This window comes from Rhinolophus hipposideros (assembly GCF_964194185.1).
Source record: "Rhinolophus hipposideros genome assembly, chromosome: 17".
NCBI classification, from domain to species: Eukaryota; Metazoa; Chordata; class Mammalia; order Chiroptera; family Rhinolophidae; genus Rhinolophus; species Rhinolophus hipposideros.
In genome coordinates, this window is record NC_138063.1 from 51687968 (window position 1) to 51707057 (window position 19090).

General features: G+C 34.6%; 1 protein-coding gene across 2 annotated transcripts in view; it reads left to right on the forward strand.

Moving 5' to 3' along the window:
• The window catches only part of VAPA (VAMP associated protein A), a 38615-nt gene that overhangs the window by 10108 nt on the left and 9417 nt on the right, over positions 1-19090 (forward strand). For both annotated transcript variants that reach the window (XM_081077984.1, XM_081077985.1), the window contains exons 2-4: positions 6046-6198; positions 9585-9688; positions 10126-10206. In XM_081077984.1, coding sequence (XP_080934110.1) covers positions 6046-6198; positions 9585-9688; positions 10126-10206 — 338 coding nt within the window. The remainder of the gene's footprint in view (positions 1-6045; positions 6199-9584; positions 9689-10125; positions 10207-19090) is intronic.

A 19090-nucleotide genomic window follows, 5' to 3' on the forward strand; every position in this document is an offset into this window, starting at 1 on the left:
TTAGGATTTTTACCTATTCTATTTCAGTTAAGGCAGGATGAAGGAGTAAAAATGTGATATTGAAATAAATGATTTATGAAGACCTAGAAACAATTTGAAACAAATTGAAGACCTAGAAACATTTGAAGCAAATACGCATACTTCTGATATTTTTTGTTGTTGTTGCAGGTTGATTAAAAATAATCTATGTGACTATTCAACCATACTTCCAGTGTATATTCATTCAGCAAATATGTTATCAGCTAGTACGACTTAAGACTTGTGCTAATTACTCATTCAGGGATGAAATGAATGTTTCTTAAGGGACTTGTAGTTTAGTTGGGTGAGATAAAACTTGTACATCAATAAATAATAAAAGAAAGTGAGAAGTGCCATGAGAGAGGTACAGCTTATGCACTATGTGAATTATACTGTCAGCCATGTTTTTCCTCAGAGATTCACCCTTTGGTACTTTGCACTTTCTGGTATTAATTATCCAGAGGTACCTCATAGGTAAGAGCTCAGAAAGGCCTTGTCAAGAACTGAAGGGTCTGAAAATTTAGGCTGCTACAATTTTATGGGTGTTGGTAGAAGACACGAGACTCCTAGGTTTAGAGACAAAGGATGTTACTATTATTCATGGCACTGCATGCAGGCAGCTTAAGTTTCTTATTTGAGTTGGTTTCCTTTGCCCCCTCAAATTCCATGGTGGTAACACAAAGGGGTTCAGTTCAGGTGAATGCTACCCACATAGTGGGTTTGTGTCATAGCTGAGAAACCTTTGAGTTGAGGGAACCTGTGTCTTTCATAATGGGCTGCGTGGAAACCTGCCTGACCTTTTTTCCAGAGGAGGCTTATCTTTATTATACTGGACAGGAAACAAACCTATACTCTCCTCAGGAGGGAGACATTGTCTTTCAGGACTGTTCACTATTTAATACATCCTTGAAAAGATACTCTGGATAAAAGACCCCAGTGCCTCCACTTGGCAAAACATGCAGAAATGCTAGAGACCATGGAGAATTGTCTCACAACAGGCCTCTGAATAGCTAGCCAAAATGGATGTCACAGAGTTCACAAATTAACGTTCATGTACATTGCCTGTTATTCTTAAGCTGCATCTCAGAGGACTTGCTATTTCTGAAATGCTGCGTGCCGTATACAACTACTTATCCTGAATTAATATTTGGTTCTCTTCACAGTAAGCAAATATTGAAATCAAGTTGATCGGCCTGTTGAGGTGTTTAGCAGTGAGTGTGCTGAGGTCTTACTTTAGAATGCATCAAAGATAAGGTGGATAGATGAACGGACAGGCAGAGATAGATAAATACATTGTTATGTCTCAAAGGAAATAGAGCAAAATGTTAATTGTAGAATCTAGGTAATTGGGTATATGATTGTTCACTGTACAATTATTTCAGTTTCTCTGAAATTTTTCAAAATCTTAGGGGAAAAGCTAACTGCTCTCGTCCTTTCTTTCCCCCAAGTGAATTTTCTTTGCCACTAAACTCAGCCTGACATTTCAAGAAAACTTACTGGCAATTATCAAAGGAAGGACGGATGATAACCATTGAAAAAATTGTTTAGTCAGAGTGGTACCATTTTTAGCTTAACGTGAAGGTTCCTCTTAAGATTGGGAGGTTTGGAGAATAAAGGTCCCGCTATTTAATAGGAAATCATTGCTCTGAATGCTAGAATTTTCGGGATATTGCCTGAATATAAAAGGTGTTTCATGCTGGAAATATATCTTTAGGCAGAGGAGGAAGGATCGCCTTCTGGGTGAGCTGCCCTCAACTTTTCCTACCTTTGTGAAATTCCAGGTTCCAAGTTTATTCAAACATGTGTCCAAATCTTGTTACACAGAGACCATGTTTGTATATGTTAACATTTCTGTCTGATTGTTAGAATTTGGGATTGTGAATGGGATTTTGGCTTATTGGCAATGACAACTGTAGTTGAGTTAGGGCAGAATACTTAGTGACAGGAAATGTTACGACTATTTAAAACTAATCTCCTTAGACTAAAGGAGGACAACCAATGTATAATAATTATGTGGTAGAGTTATTTTGATTGTAGGTCCCCCCTTCCCCAGTAAGAGAGTGCAAATAAATGTAACCTGAATTATGTGGAGTTTTCTTGTTTTATATGGAATATTATTACATATAAGCAGTGAAATTTCCTTTTTAACATAGAAAGTATGTATCAGATGGTACTTGTGGTTAGTGACTAGTATACTTGACTATCAGGTGATCTTAAAATGGATTATTGCAATAATTGTTTCTAAATGTTAAACTGCATATATATTGGACAAATCACAGGATTTTCCTCATTTATAGGGATTGAATTTTAGAAATCTTCAAAACGTGAGTGTTTATGTTCTACATAAATTGGTTTAAATGTTCACTTTCTCATCAAAACTGCTTTTCATTTCAGTAAAACTGGGGGGGGGAAATCCCTGCTTTCCACTGTTTTTTCAGGTTTTTTTTTAAGATTAAATCAAAGATCAGCTTTTCTAAAAAAATAAAAACATTTATTGCCTTGCATAAAGGAAAAATATGTACAGTTTAAGGAATTAGCAAAAGTAAATGCTCATGTAATCACTGCTCAGGACAAGAAATAGAACTAGGCCAGCATACCAGAACCCTCCCTTGTAATCTCTCCCTCCTTGTACTCTCTCCCTGTTACCACCTCCTTTCCCGGCTAAGTTAACCCTTATCCTGGCTTTTATTGTAACCATTTACTTGTGTTTTTTTTTTTAATGGATTAGCTATCTGAGCATTGCAGAGGATAAATATTCAATTAGCAGGTTATTGATATAATGCGGTGTTTTTTTTAACCCTATAGGATGCAATATTCTATTTTAATATTTTATATTTTGTAATGGTCTCTTAACCATCCTTAAATAAAATCGTGCCTAAAATTTCCTGCCAACATACCTAATTAAAATTTTAACATAATTTCCTAACTATAATATAGGGAGAAATAAAAAGAAAGTTAATTTGTAGTGAAATATGCATTTGGTTGTGTAAGTGTTTCGGCATGACTGTACGAGAAGGTACAATGAAGTAGCCAGATGCTTGTAAGCTACTTACAACAAATAAGCTTGCATTTAAGAAAAGTAAGGCAAGAGTTACTTGAATAGAGGACTGATCAGTTTTCTTTAACATTTTGAAATAAAGGCAAAAGAATATTTATGCATATAGGTAGAATCATGTGAAAGTGTCACCTACAAATATCCACTGATACAGATATGTTGTATTGTTGATTCAAGTATCATGAGTGACATTGCTGTTGGTAGAATAATTTTCTGCAATGGTGAACTCACCTTTTAAAGTTCTGGAGGAAAGAACAATTTTTTCCTGTTTTACACAATAGTTGTATTTCTGAAAAAGATATTTTTCATCAATATGTATTTTTGGAGGTGTATTTGAAAATTTGGTGAGATTGGGGCATAATGCTTTGCTGAGTGCATCTGCCCTGGCTTTGCAGAATGTCTAACACCTTATTCCTCTTCTCCAACTCCCACCAACAATTGCATCACCCAGTCGTAATGTCAGGCAAAAAAACGTGATAGGGACAGTATCACCCTGGGATTTAGGATTTTTTTGTGTTTTCTTGTTTTTTTTGTTTAGCAAATATAGTACATAGTTTTTCTTTCCCTCTGTTTTTGAGGCTCTGTACAGGTAGTTTTTATCAGGTCTTTTTTTATCTTCGGGTTTTAGGGGTCCACGTCTCCCTCCCACCTCAACCTTAATCTCCCAACCTCACCTTTAACCTCCAACAATTCAGTGTAAAATTATTGTGAATATTCGCCTGTGTATGTTTTTCTGGGGTAGTAAGCTTTCATCAGATCCTTAAAAGGTTCTGTGACGCACAAGAGTGGACCAATACTCCTTCCCAGGACCCCTAAAGCTATTAAATCTGATTATTCTTATTCTAATGGTTATCAGTACTTTCCTAATTTTCCATTTTAACTGGGAAAACAGGCTCAAACTGCTGGGAGCAACTCTTAATGAGAGGCTTGTTTAGAGGGACACAATGGAGCAGAAAATCTCAAATTCATTTTTTAGGTGGGTTTATTATAGGTAATTTTATATTTTATTGATAAGGCTAACGTATCCAGTTAATTTTGTTTTACGTTGGTGTTTTTTTTTTCTTTTGACACACTATCTTCATCTTTAGATAGTCTGCATTTTTATGTCTAGAAGGACCACAATCTATTACTGAAGATTAATGGGTCCTGCTAAGCAATATAAAGTTGAAGTACTATTCCAGAATTCACATGTCGATGAAAATTGACACGTTTATTTTCTAAATCAGCTTTAAAAATCAGTTATTTTACTTTATTTTGGATAATTGGTATTTTCCCCTAAATTGGGGATAATTACAAAAATGCAAAAGTTTTTCAAAATTAAAATTAAAGGTCTAGTTGAAATAGTCCTATAAAACTTTATATGTTTTCAATAATCTGTAGTAATTTATGTACTTTGAGACTGTTAAGAAAAGGAGTCTATGTCTTTAAGACTCCTGGTTTTATCAGTAGTTTAAAATATGTCTGTAGGCAACCATTTTGTGGATTCACGTGGCAAAATGGACAGATTAGTTTTCTTCTTTACTCATATGCTAATGTATGGTAGAGTTGTTAATCTGCTCATCAAAAATTGCAAGCAATTGGGATTGAAGAGGACGCAAAGGGTGTGAAATAACACACAAATTCAATGATTAACTTGACATGTAATTAAAGCAAGTTGTTCAGAAGATCGTACTTCATATATACCTTGTGTATACTTTCCCCCGCAAAATGACATGCATACCTGTTGATTTAAAGGGCTACTTTACATTAACATTTTTTCTTTTCTGTAAGTGGTTCTCAGTCTTTCTGTATATTCTAATGTTCTCTCATTTCTATCTCTGTCCTCTAATCCCAGTTTTAAATCTTCGTTAGAAAATATTTTGTAACTCTAAAACTTTAAACATAGGATAAAATAATTTCCCTTACCAGGACTTCAAATAAGTACCTTTTAATGGCTTTGTGTTTGAAATTTCTCTTCCTTTTGTTGCATTAGGCAGATGTTTGTTTTAAAGTTTTAAAAGATGTGCTTATTCTTGTTTATTTAAATAAAAGAAAGATAGCCTTATAATAGCTGTCTTTGATTTCTGTCTTCTAGGTTTTTTTTTTAAAGCGGTAACTTAAAACTGATTGTTTTAAAAACCGTTTATAATTGCTTGTGTGTTAGAAGTGTGTGGTTATTGCTTCCCATTGGGACATAGTTTTATCCTCTGTCTCCAAATTAACGGGTATTTTGTCTAAATTAGTCTGTACAATCTGTCTGGGTTTTTCTTCAGGCAGGAGTAAAAATGGCTCTAATCTTTCTTTTCCCCTCCTTTAAAAAAAATGATTTGGATTTATTTAATTCAGGCAGGACTGGATCACCATTTTTGGTTTTCTTGTTTTGCCATTTTCTGTTGTTTGGGTGTAGAACCAATGCCTGAAAACTTTGTGTCTAGGGCGTTTGACACAGTGGTCATAATAAACACTTAACAAATATGTGAGTGAATTAATGAGTGAATGAATCAAACCTAATTAAGGTAAAAAAAAGAGCACTGTTGTCACTGGATTTATGTATCTTCAGATATAGACCTTTGCATTTGGCTTAGTAAAATGAATTTGAAGATTGGCACTGGTTTGCAGACCATTGGAAAATTCTGATCTTTTCAGTAATGTACTAAACTACTATGAGAATGTAGTTGTGGAATTATTTCATAAATCGAAACTTAAAATACTTTTTTTTGATAGAAATTATACATGCTCATGTAGAAATTTTGTAAAATATGGTAAGGAATGAAGAAGATAGTAAAACTCATTTGTAAGTCTACCACTTGGAGAAAAGTTCTGTTAGTCATTTGGTATATTTATGTACGTAGACTTTAATATATACTTTAAATAAAATTGAGGTTATATACCTTTAATTTTGAATTCTGCTGTGGGGATGTGTGTCTGTATGTGTATATGTATGTATCCAATTAAAAATTTTTTTTCTTGTTTTTGGTTTTTAAACCTCACAGGCCCCTTCACAGATGTAGTCACTACAAATCTTAAATTGCGAAATCCATCGGATAGAAAAGTGTGTTTCAAAGTGAAGACTACAGCGCCTCGTCGGTACTGTGTGAGGCCCAACAGTGGGATTATTGACCCAGGGTCGACTGTGACTGTTTCAGGTAGCAACTCATATCCTGAATTTATGCAGTTTGAATTTTGATATTTTATGATTATGTTTAATTTGGTTTTAATTAATAGCATTTCATCCGGAGGGAGAGAAAAGTTTTTTAAGTTATTCTGGCTTTGCCTTCAATGCTGTCCTTCTCTTCTCTTATTGTTTGCAAACTGTTGCAGAAAATTTCTCACCCTTAACGCTGTGATAGGGCTTTCTTTATATGGTTGATTTATAAGCTACTGTTAATATAAAATCTTATATCAATTATTTCTGCAGCTCACTACCACATTCTCTGCCCTTATTATTTTATCTTTGAAATAGTACATTTTTGTAATTGATCATTCTTATTCAGATTTCTAGCCAATACCGTGTTTCCCTGAAAATAAGACCTAGCCGGAACATCAGCTCTAATGCGTCTTTTGGAGCAAAAATTAACGTAAGACCCTGTCTTATTTTACTATAAGACCGGGTCTTATTTAACATAAAACCCAGTATTATTTAATATTATGTAATACCAGGTCTTATATTAATGTTTGCTCCAAAAGACTCATTAGAGCTGATGGTCCGGCTGGGTCTTATTTTCGGGATAACATGTCATTACATCTCGCATGCAGCTATAGAAGTATTCCAAATCTTTTGCTTAAAAAATGCTATGCTTCTTTTTTTGCTGGTTGTATCAAATTTGATGGGTATTTCTACCTTTTATTGTAAATGCCAATGGTGCTCTGAACTTGAAAACTTCAGTTTTATTACTCCCTTTTGTGTTTACTTGGAGTCCAAGGAGTATACTTGGTTCCTCCCGTAAATGGATGGCTTAATCTTGCTGTGAAGTCTGTGCTGGTGCCATAGTTAATGCCCTTTATAAAATATTTCTTTCTTCCCTCAGATTTTCCAAGACAGTACTCCCTAAAGATCTTATCTAACATAGCTGGGAAATAGGAAACAAGTAAGAGACTGCATCTTACTTAATGGGAGAACCTCTCAGGCCTCACACAGAGACCATTTACTCTTACTTTCTAGTAGTTCTCAACTCTCACTGTCTGTCGTAATGACACGGAGCAGGAACACACGTGGACTTCTCCCAGATCAGAATCTCTAGGGGCATGGCCTAGACACGTGTACCTTAAAAAAAAATGCCTGGGTGCTTATTATGAGGTATTATAATAATTCTGTATCAGTTTTCTGGTTTTCAAGTCTACAGCAGATTAAAAACAGCAAATTATACAAAGTGAAAGCCTAGAACACAGACCCGTTAAGAGTATTTAGAAGTAGAACCTGACTTCAAAGACAATAGAGGACATACCATGATTAGAGTTCTTGATGACTGTAAATCCTCCCTCAGTTGTACGTCAAAAACTCAGAGGTAGGAGGTCCTAGAAAAGATGTCTTTAGTGAGCCTTGTGGTATGGTGGCCTGGGAGGAATGCTTTCGTATTTGTTTGTCCAGCTCCCCAGTTCATGGGAAAAATGGATGGGAAATAGGAAGATAAAGCAATTAGTACATGCATTCTGGAAGTCGCTCTCTAAATCTGTAAGCCTGTAGCTAAATTGGAAGAAATGGGATTATTTCTCTTCATACGGTTAAAAATAGTTTTGATGCAAATAGTTAACATTCCTAGAAATGCATAAAACTGTCCAGAATGACTTTTTCTTTGATGGTTCTAGGTTGTTGTTTTACTGTATTAATGTTTCTTAAGAAAATGTATACTTTTCAAAGCACTTTCTCCAACATAAACCCCTTGTATTGAACTTCTGACTTATTAAAAACTTATTTGCATAGCATGCCCTCATATTCCTCTCCTTCCATTAGAACTTCTGATTTTTAGTGCAGTGCCTTTCCATATGAGGAGTCATTTAAACTACACTCCCTCCAGCCACTTTCCCTGATTGACTATCTACTTACTCATTTTTTTCCTCTCACCCTTTAGCACTTAGTTTTATGGATTTACTCTTTTAATCTGTGTGTGTGTGTGCATGTGTGTATGTATATATATACATGTCAGGTTGGTGCAAAAGTAGTTGTGATTTTTGCAATTGTTTGTAACCCTTTAAACCGCAATTACTTTTTCACCAATCTAATATTTTTAAGATTTGTCTTTTGTTACATGGTTTGCAACCTTAAAGTATAATTGTTATAAAGTCACAACCATGCTTTAAGTTTTCTTTTTATCCATTTCCTAGTGATTAGCTTACAAAGATTGTTCAGTGAAGGGTATTAATGGAAGTTTATTGTGCTTTGTCTGGATTCTGGGCATTTATAGTGCATTTTCTGCTACTATGTATTTAGCGCTTAAATTTTTTTTAACTTTGATGGACTTCTCAGACGTTGTGCACACGCGCTCGCACACATACAGGGATGGTGAGGGAGGTTGCCAAAAAAATGTATACAAGTGGACACTGATCACTTGTCCCGTAATCAGAAGTGTCTGGACACTGATGGACACTTTGAGCACTTTTTGTAATTGCAGAAGTCAAATGTAACTTGTGTTCATCTTTTGTTACCGGTATATATTAACAATTTTAATACAGTTTTCCTTTCTTAAAAGGTGTATACATTTTTTTGGTACCCTCTGTGTATGTTAGAAATAATTTAAGTATCAGAGGAATGATTTCCATAGTATTATATACATATCTTGTATAATTGCTGATTCATTCATTATTAGATTTATATTACATAATTTAGCATGACTTTTAACCACATGGGACCTCTAAAATCTCTCTTTTGTAGGCTACTGAGAATCATAAATTCTTAGAAAAAATTTGAATATAATTATTAGGATGCTAGAAAAATTCTAGACATCATGAGGCCATATGGTTACCTTGTATACTTTGTTTTCTTAGAATCAGGTTTAAACAAATTGATAAACTCTTGAATGGGTGTTTAACATCTATTTTAAAAAGTTTAGTTGTATTAGAACATATATAATAGTGAGTTCTTCAGTACTTAGAATTTCTCCTTTAAATACGCTCGTTGTCTAATTTTAAGAGGTAATCACTACTAAAATGAAACCTAAAATTATAGTTTTAATAGACAATTTACTAGATTTAATTCAAGCTTGCAGGCATTAAAATAGTTCATGTTGACAAAGTTTTGAAAATTTTCTGAAATTTAAATTTAGAGGAGACAATTATAGATTGTTATTTATTTTTTTTTAAATGGCCATCAGTTTATTTTGTGGGTTGTTAAATACTTAGAAAATCAGAAAGCTTGACAATTTAAAAATAATTGGAAAACATAAAGTTGATTCTGGATCCTTAATGCCAGTAGTCCAGTGTTTGGTTCCTTGAACCCATCCTGGTTTTCTTTAAATTATATTAGTAAATGAGATAATAGGGATAAGAAGCAAACAAATGCAGAAGACAATGTAATGTGTCCTTTCTTCTTACTTAGTAATGCTGCAGCCTTTTGACTATGATCCCAATGAAAAGAGTAAACACAAGTTTATGGTACAGACAATTTTTGCTCCACCAAACACTTCAGATATGGAAGCTGTGGTAAGTATGGAAGTTGAACAGAATTTATTTTGGGGAATGTTGCTTAAACTGGGATTTGTTTAGTTCTCAATTGAGAAACCTAATTTTAAAAAAATCCATAAATCTGTTTACAGATAACCCTAACCCAATGATGAAAGAATTGTGAAATAGTATTTCTTAGAAACAATTTAGAAATGCCATTAAGGAGAAAGTCCTGTAATATCTGTAGAGATAGTAGTGTCATTTTAATGGGTGGTGATAGTAGGTCTTTTTAGGATTATACAGAAACTTCTGTGGCATTGCCAGGTAACTATGACAGAGTGCAGCATTGAATCCTGGTTGAGCCAAAGACTCCTGCTCCTAGCAGCTACACTAATCATTTACTTGTCCCTCGAGGTGAAACCTATTTGACAGGATCATATTACTTCTGTCTCATGTTTGGTTTTGTTTGTTTTTAGTGGAAAGAGGCAAAACCTGATGATTTAATGGATTCTAAATTGAGATGTGTTTTTGAAATGCCCAATGAAAATGATAAATTGGTAAGTAGGAAAATTGGAAGCTGTTTTAACAAGCTCTCAGTTACTTTGAGATTAATTTTTCTTTTGTTTTGACCTTTGTGGGGTGTATAATAATGGTTATTCCGCTTTATAAGACTCAGTGATTAAGTTTTAATAAAAACTTGACATGCCATTTTCATTTTATAACATTTGTTTGTTCAAGAAGAAAAATGCTTTTAGAAGCTACATAATGGAGAATCATTTAATTCTACCAAATTTTTGCCACTTAAACTACTTGAAGTTCTTTTTTTTAAAAAAATGAGATATGTGTATATAAATATAATTAAATGACAGCAGACATAAACCACTTTTTGGCAACTATATACCAGCAGTCTGGCGATAAGAGATTTGATTTACATGGACAAGCAGTTTATTCCAAATTTGGCTACCCCTAGGTATTTTGCTTAATTTTGATTTTGGCCAAAATCCATCTGATTTTATTCTTTAGTAAACAATTTTTAGGTTGCTTTTTTATTTCTATGAGGTAAATATAATTTTGGGGAGTGAAGCATATAAGTGTAGTTTAAAAAATAATCTTTGAATGTATAGAACAGGTTGTGGTCACTTTCTATATGTTCCTTCTGAAATACAAATTTGAATCTTTCTATGGTTGTAGGAGGGACTTGAAAGGTAAGTAGGTGTTTTTCTTGGTGACAATATATAAAGTAATATGGATAAATAGTATTATTTGTCACAATTAGGTTATAGTCTGACATGGCTGTACCCTTGATCTGGAGGCTCTTTGCCCTATTGAAAAGTAAACTTGGAGATTAAATACATGGGCTCAATTGTTGTTTTAATGCTCTTTAAGGATAAGCTGAAATGAAAAAGTCTCTGAATGGTAATTAGGTTTTGACTACATTATGTTTCTAAATGCCCCCCGCCCCCTGTGAATGCATAGATTCTACGGGAAAGTGAGGAGGGTTCAATGGCATGCTTATGCATCCCTTTTGGAATTTACTTTCTCTTTTGCTTAGGGTGCCAGGAATCCGTAGCTTGCAGAGCTCTTTATTGGAGCCAAGAAAATGTGACAGTATATTGTCTGGGTTGACTAATTTTATTTTATTTTTAAATTTTTTCCCAGTTTTGAGATATAATTGACATATAGCACTGTATAAATTTAAGCATGACTTGACATATATATTGTGAAATGATTGCCATAAGTTTAGTTCCCATCCATCATCTCACACAGATATAAAAAGTAAAAGGAAAAAGTGCTTTTTCCCTTGTGATGAGAACTCTTAGGATTTACTTTCTTAACAATTTTCAAATATACCATAGTATTAACTGGAGTCATCATGTTGTACGTGACGCTCCCAGTTCTTATTTATCTTGTAACCGGAAGTTTGTATCTTTTGACCACCTTTATTCAATTCTCCCCTTTCCATTTTCCAGCTCTGGTAACCACACATCTGATCTCTTTTTCTTTGTGTTTTGTTTTGTTACGGATTCCATATGTAAGTGAGCTCATACAGTATTTGTCTTTCTCTGTCTTGACTTATTTCTCTTGATATAATGCCCTCAAAGTCCACCCATATTGTTGTAAATGGCAAGATTCCTTCTTTTTTATGGCTGAATAATAGTCCACTGTTATATATACCATAACTTCTTTATCCATCGATGTCCATTTAGTTTATTTGCATGTCATGGCTATTGTAGATAATATTGCTATATCAACATGGGATGCAGATATCTCTTTGACATAGTGTTTTTGTTTCCTTTGGGTATATTCCAGAAAGTGAAATTCAGTGGAATAAGGGTTGACTTATTTTAAAAACACATTTGGATATTTTCTCAATGTTTATGTCATTTTATTATAATCATTTAATAAACATAGTTAGAGCTATCTTTCATCTGAGCTTCTAGGATGCTCTGGATAGCAGACAATTTGAGATTGTAGTCTGAAAGGGGCTGGAACCCAAGTATTTGATTTTGCTGATCAAGAGTAGCTCTCACTGTTTTGGAAACCAAACCAGAAGTTGATGGAAATGATATGGCTATGGTAGTTGAGCCTAGCCATTTTGCCACATCATAGAGGAGAGTAGCAGGTGTATCTACATATATTTATAGCCTGTAGTAATCCAAGAAAGTGGTTTTGGATCTGCAAAGGGCGTAAACAAATACTGAATGGAGTCCCCAGAGTCCCATGCCAGGGAACATGAGCAGAAGTGGTTTGGCCCTGGAACCATTTCAGAGCAGGTATTATTAGTAAGTCGAAGTCTGTTTAATAATTTCAAGTACTCGAGAGAATATCTGATTTTGAGCCTGTATAAACTAGTTGCAGAATGTATTTGCATTAATTGAACTACTTGGACTTGCAATATACTTCCTGACTGATTAAGCTGTAGGGAATATTTGCTGAAGATCATGATTTTTTTTAACATTTTATCTTGAAAAAATTTAAAGACTTAGAAAAGTAGACAGTACAATGAAGGCCTGTGAACCTGTGATCAGCTTTCACAATTACCAGTCTATGGTTAATCTTATTGCATCTACCCCACCACTTCCCATTTCACATTATTTAAGGGAAATCCCAGGTGTTATATAGTTGCATCTGTAACTGTTTCAGTATAAGCATTGAGATATAAGGACTTCAAGAAAAGGGAAAAATTTTAATGACAACATTACCAGTAAGCATTTACAAGCTTAACAGATAATATCAAACTATCCAGGCAGCATTCAAATTAGTCTCACAAATGCATTTAAATTTTTTTTGCAGTTTAAAAAAAGTTTTTAATTTAAATTTAAATAAAAATTTAAATAAAAATTAAATTGTAATTAAAATTTAAATAAAATTTTAAATTTAAATTTTAAATTTAAATTTTTGTTGGCATTGAGATCAAAATAAAGGCCACATACTCTTATGGATATGTTTCTTAAATCTCTTAATCTATAGATTCCCTCACTGTTTTTCTCTTGCAAATTATTTATTAAAGAAACTGGGTTTGTCCTATATAGACTTTTCCCAACAGACTAGATTTTGCTGATTGCATCCGTGTGGTGTCATTTAACTTTTCTTCTGTCTTTGCTATGTCCTACAATTGGAACTAGAAGCTTGATTAAATTGAAATTTATTTTTGCTGGTGCGGAGAGGCAAGACTGCTTTGTAGGTAGTGGTGTGTTTTCTTAGGAGGCACCTAGTGTCTGTCTGTCGTTTTGTGTGAAGTTAGCAGCCTCTAGTGTGCAATGTGTAGATCAGCGGTGAACTGCCTTCTTCCCCCATCCCCTTTGCCCCCCACGGGGACGTTTATCTGGAAAAATGTCTGGAAACATTTTTGATTGTCACAACTGAGGGAGAGAGGTGCTGTAGGCATCTAGTTGGGAGAAGCCAGGGATGCTGCTTAACTTCCTCTAATGCATAAGACAGCCCCTGCAACAAAATTATCAGGCCCAAAATGGCAATAAAGTTGAAATTTTAAAAAATATGGTTTAGGTCAGTTAATTTATTTAAGGTCACATAATGGCGATATTTCTTTCATTCCTACTTCTTTATATTACTTAGAGTACCTGTGTAGAGAGAAACTGGTGCTCATCTAATATTTTGTTACTCATTCAGTGATAGAGTTTATAAAGGCGGGATAAATGCCTTAGTCTTTTTCTTTAGTTATAGGCTTTCAAAAAGTGAGTTGGTTACAGGTGTCCCTCTGATAAGATGTACAGTCAACCTCCCTTCCTCCCCGTCTCTCTTCTCTTTTCCGTATTGTTATAAACTCATGGACTTAGCATATCTGTGTTTCAACTCCTTGTGGTTATTATCATTGTTAGTGCTAAAATTGGCCAATAGGAACCTCTTTAAGTTGGTTCCCGAGTCCTTTTACCTTAAGTTGGTTTACCTTCTTAAGTTGGTCCTTTGGTAATTTTCTTGATGTCTAAGATGGCAAGATATTTCCAGACCCAGACCTGGAATCAGCCATTTCTTGAAGAAACTCTGGCTGCTTTCAGTGGGAGATGGTATTTCAAGACCATAATCTGGGAACTGGGGAAAGACGATGATTTTTCAGAATTTCTATCAAACTTTTCTTTTGGCAAAGATTAGAACTGAGGCCTGATTGTCACTGGAAGGCAAATGGTAAAATTTTAATGGTAAAATTATGTCTCCATTACATAGGATGACGTGTATCCTTTTATTTCTTGGGGTAGTGATTGCATTTTATGGTTGGGATATATTCTTGAATATCTTGGATAATTCAAAAGTGTAAAATCCAACACTGGCCTCGAGAAGAATGGGCAGGTATTCTGTGAACCAGCTGCAGTGCTGTTTCCATATAGCAACTCACATGGCTTGTTAGCTTTGCCATTATAATTCTGGATGGATATTTTTAAGTGTTGTTTGGATTTACAGTTATAAGTTTTATACAGAAAATGAGACTTAATATTTCAATATATTAGTATTTCAAATTTATATAATACAAATACAAAAAAAGTGCATACTATATACACGAGATGTGATCACAAAATTCAGTAAATGTTTAAATAAAAGAAAATTATTACAATAAAATACACATTGCCATTAATCCCCCTCGAAATACTCCCCCTCGCTTTGAAGACACTTCTCATCATTCTTACCACTTCTGGAAGTAGTTCTGGAGTCCTCTTTTGTGAATGTCTTTAGTTGCACTGTCGTGGCTGCCTCGATGTCCTGAATCTCTTCAAAACATTTACCTTTCATGGTCATTTTGAATTTGGGGAAGAACCAGAAGTCACACCGTGCCAGATCCAGTGAATAAGGTGGATGAGGACACATCGAAATGTTTTTATTTGACAGAAATTGCCTTACCAGAAGCGATATGTGATATGGAGCCTTTCCCGTTGTGATCATAAAATACAGTGAATGCTGCTGCTGAGTGCCATCCAATGGAAAGGCAGGGATCTTCAATATGGGAAGCAGCACATCGAACCTTAGTAACAGTGTGTGTCAAGTTTCAACTTGCTCAGTGCAGTCTGGTGTGAGCTATAGTTGAGAGAAGGTGTGTTTTAAAGTGGGCCCTAAAGCATCTTCCATCGTGATAACACTGTGTCACACATCGCTTCTGGTATGGCAATTTCTGTCACATAAAAACATTTTGGTGTGTCCTCATCCACCTTATTCACTGGATCTGTTACTGGCTCTTCCCAAAGTAAAAAGGATTCAGGACATCGAGGCAGCCACGATAGCGCAACTGAAGACATTCACAAAAGAGGACTCCAGAACTGCTTCCGAAAGTGGTAAGAACAGTGGAATAAGTGTGTTTCAAGTGAGGGAGAGTATTTTGAGAGGGATTAATGATAATGTGTCTTTTACTGTAATAATTTTTATTTTATTTAAACATTCACCGTATTGTTTGATCACACCTCGTAGTCTGGAGGTGGCCTTAGTGGATTCATGTGCATGTTACAAAGAAGGACTGAAACACAGCTGTGTTTTTACAAGGCAGTATTGCATTGGAAGGGTACTATGGTGAAATGAGTTTGGAAAAATGCTGCAAATACTTTCTCCCTATAAATAAGCACATTGTATATTTGCGTACCTTGTTTCCCCGAAAATAAGACTTAGCCAGGCTATCAGCTCTAATGTGTCTTTTGAAGCAAAAATTAATAAGACTCGGTTTTATATTATCCCTAGTATTATGTTATATTTATTATATTATTCTGAGTCTTATATCGTATTATGTAAGACCCAATATTATGTTATGTTATATATTATATTTATCACATTATATTATATTATTATGTATTATTATATTAGACTCCATCTTGTAGTATATTAAAATAAGACCTGGTCTTATGTTAATTTTTTTTAAAAAAGATTTTATTGGGGAAGGGGAACAGGACTTTATTGGGGAACAGTGTGTACTTCCAGGCCTTTTTTCCAAGTCAAGTTGTTGTCCTTTCAGTCTCAGTTGTGGAGGGTGCTGTTCAGCTTCAAGTTGTCCTTTCAGTCTTAGTTGTGGAGGGCGCAGCTCAGCTTCCAGGTCCAGTTGCCATTTTCTAGTTGCAGGGGGCGCAGCCCACCATCCCTTGCGGGAGTCGAACCTGCAACCTTGTGGTTGAGAGCACGCATTCCAACCAACTGAGCCATCCGGGAGCTCAGCGGCAGCTCAGCTCAAAGGTGCCCGTGTTCAATCTTAGTTGCAGGGGGCGCTGCCCACCATCCCTTGCGGGACTTGAGGAATTGAACTGGCAACCTTGTGGTTGAGAGCCCACTGGCCCATGTGGGAATCGAACCAGCAGCCTTCGGAGTTAGGAGCAGGGCCCCCTTATGTTAATTTTTGTTCCAAAGATGCATTAGAGCTGATGGCCCGGCTAGGTCTTATTTTCAGGGAAACTCGGTATTAGGCCTTAAACAAAGAATATGTGTTCAACCCAGCATTTCTTTTTTATTTAATATAATGTAATTTACTTCTCATGGAATATTTGGTATCCTGTAAAAGACACTTTTGGAAACACTGTTACTGCCTAAACTCATCCTCATAGTGCTACTAACCTGCAGATTCTATACAAATTCTCAATTTCTGAGAAATATATTTAAATTGAGTACAACCTGGCACACACCCAGTTCTTTCTGAGTTGTTGATTATGTGACTTTCTATCAAGTCATCAGTTTTGTATTGCAACTCATTCTTTTCAGAAAATACGAAACCTCAACTTAGCCAAATCTGGACTATTTAAAATAGTGTAAATTATAGTTTTTGTTTGTTTACTACAATAATTACGGATGAAACCTTTTATATATATATAAATACATATAAAACACCTCTTTTATAATACTTCATGTGGTAATTAGACTTTGTTAATTGTATCTTGTCACTTCCAGTTCAATGTTGTCTATAGTTGAAGTTGATAAAAATGCTTAAAAACCATAGTGTCTTTGACATACTGGTTTTTCTCTAGTACCGAGCTAGAAATTTAGTTAGAAATCATCTAGCATTTATCTAGCATAGATAAAATTACAAAATTATTTAACATCCTTTTTATGTATGTTTATCTTTAGTGTGAAACTTGTTTGTTAGGAAATTAGGGCATTATTTGAATAGGGTTTTGTCTAGATAAAGTTTGTTAGTTTACTACAGAAAAATTGATAAAATGCTATAAAAAGCTGAATTCTGACTTAAAATTTAATTAAAGGTGATATTTTCATATTCAAGAAGAATACATTGCTAAATGTATCCTTTTAAGTGTACTATTAGTTCTTGGGCACTTACATGTTCTAAAACCTGGGAAAAGGATATGTTACTGTTTTATAGGTTTCTTTGGTTCTTTTAGGACCTTGATACCAATTGTATAAATAAGAAAATGATTGGAGTTTTATAGTCAATCTTGTAGGGTAAGAAAGGTGTCAGCTTTAGAAGTACAGTGGTTAAATAAGTCAGAAAGAGAAAGACAAGTACCATATGATCTCACTTATATATGGAATCTAAAGAAAAGACTATGTGAATGAACTAATCAGAGACAGTTTTGGGGACGCAGAGAAAAAACCGAGAGTGGTTAGATGGGTGTGTGGGAGGGGGTTGGGGATAAGGGGAAAGGTGAAGGGATTTGGAAGCAGCTTGTAACCACAAGATGGCCTCAGGGTTTTTTTGAAAATTAATTTGGGGAAGGTATTCTATAATGTTGTAAAGATTTTGTTGGGTACCCGATGGCCATGCGTCCTATTTGGGAGACCACCTCAGGGATACTGTGGATACCTGATCATGGCATTGTACACCAGAAGCTAAACATTAATGAATGCCAACTATAGTTTTATATATATAATGTGATGGTTCAGTGTGAGGTCGGAGGGATAGTGGATGGGGGGAGGGGGGTTCACAGTATGAGGGATATAAATGATGAACGTCTAAGTATTACCTTGTTTTGTACACCTGAAACTAATAAATAAATTAATTAAAAAAAAATAAAACATTATAAAAAAAAAAAGAAGTACAGTGGTTGAATCCATGTTTTTATTTTTATAGTTTAAAGAAGTCATTTTTTATGACAAATCAATTCTAATTTATTTGAACCATCATTACATTGTGGGCTGCTTTTTGAGAAATAGCTGTCTAATTTGGATCATAGATAGAGTGACATAGAAATCCAGGAACCTTTCTATTTTAGAATAAAAGGAGATACTATTAATAATTATTCCTGGACAACAGGCATTAAGTTACACTGCCTTTAAGCACACTAAAATACATGGTGTCTCCCTAGTTCTAGGTAGTAATTGGTCTTTGACTGGATATATATTTCAGGAAATTAATGGTCCATAGAGTTCAATTGAGTTGTGTTCAGCACTAATACTGAGAACCATTCAGCATGTTGTTGATAGCTGGAGGCAGATGATACTAAAGCATTGACTATTTTGTATTTTACTAAGTGGGGTTTTCTGAATTATTAGCTCTTTTCAGTTATTATCAACTCTGTATTATGAAATCTAAGGTCAGTTAGTGGTAGTGTTTTTTTCAGGATTGAATGTGACTTTAATCAACTTGTTATTTATGATATTTTATCACCTATTCAGTTCTTTGTGTTCAATTAAACCTTTTGTTTGTTTGCTTTTTTGAAGCCTCAAGCTCTACTTATTTTCCAGATTTAAAAAATGTATTGCCCTGCATATAACATATTTATGCCCTGTGTATAACATCTGTTAATGACATATTTTCTAGGAAAAAGTAATGATTTGTTTTAATGAAGGGCTGTGAAGCACAGGGCATTTAAGGAGTCTTATGTATAAATATCTTTTATTATTAAATATACATTATTTTCTATTGAGACAAAGAACAGATTGAGGACAATGCATTATTAAGACAGAGTTCTCTTAGTTATATACAGTGATCTGAATATCAATAACTATTATTTCAGAGTCTGTTCCAAACTTTTTGGATAATACTATTTTTATCTGTATTAGAGG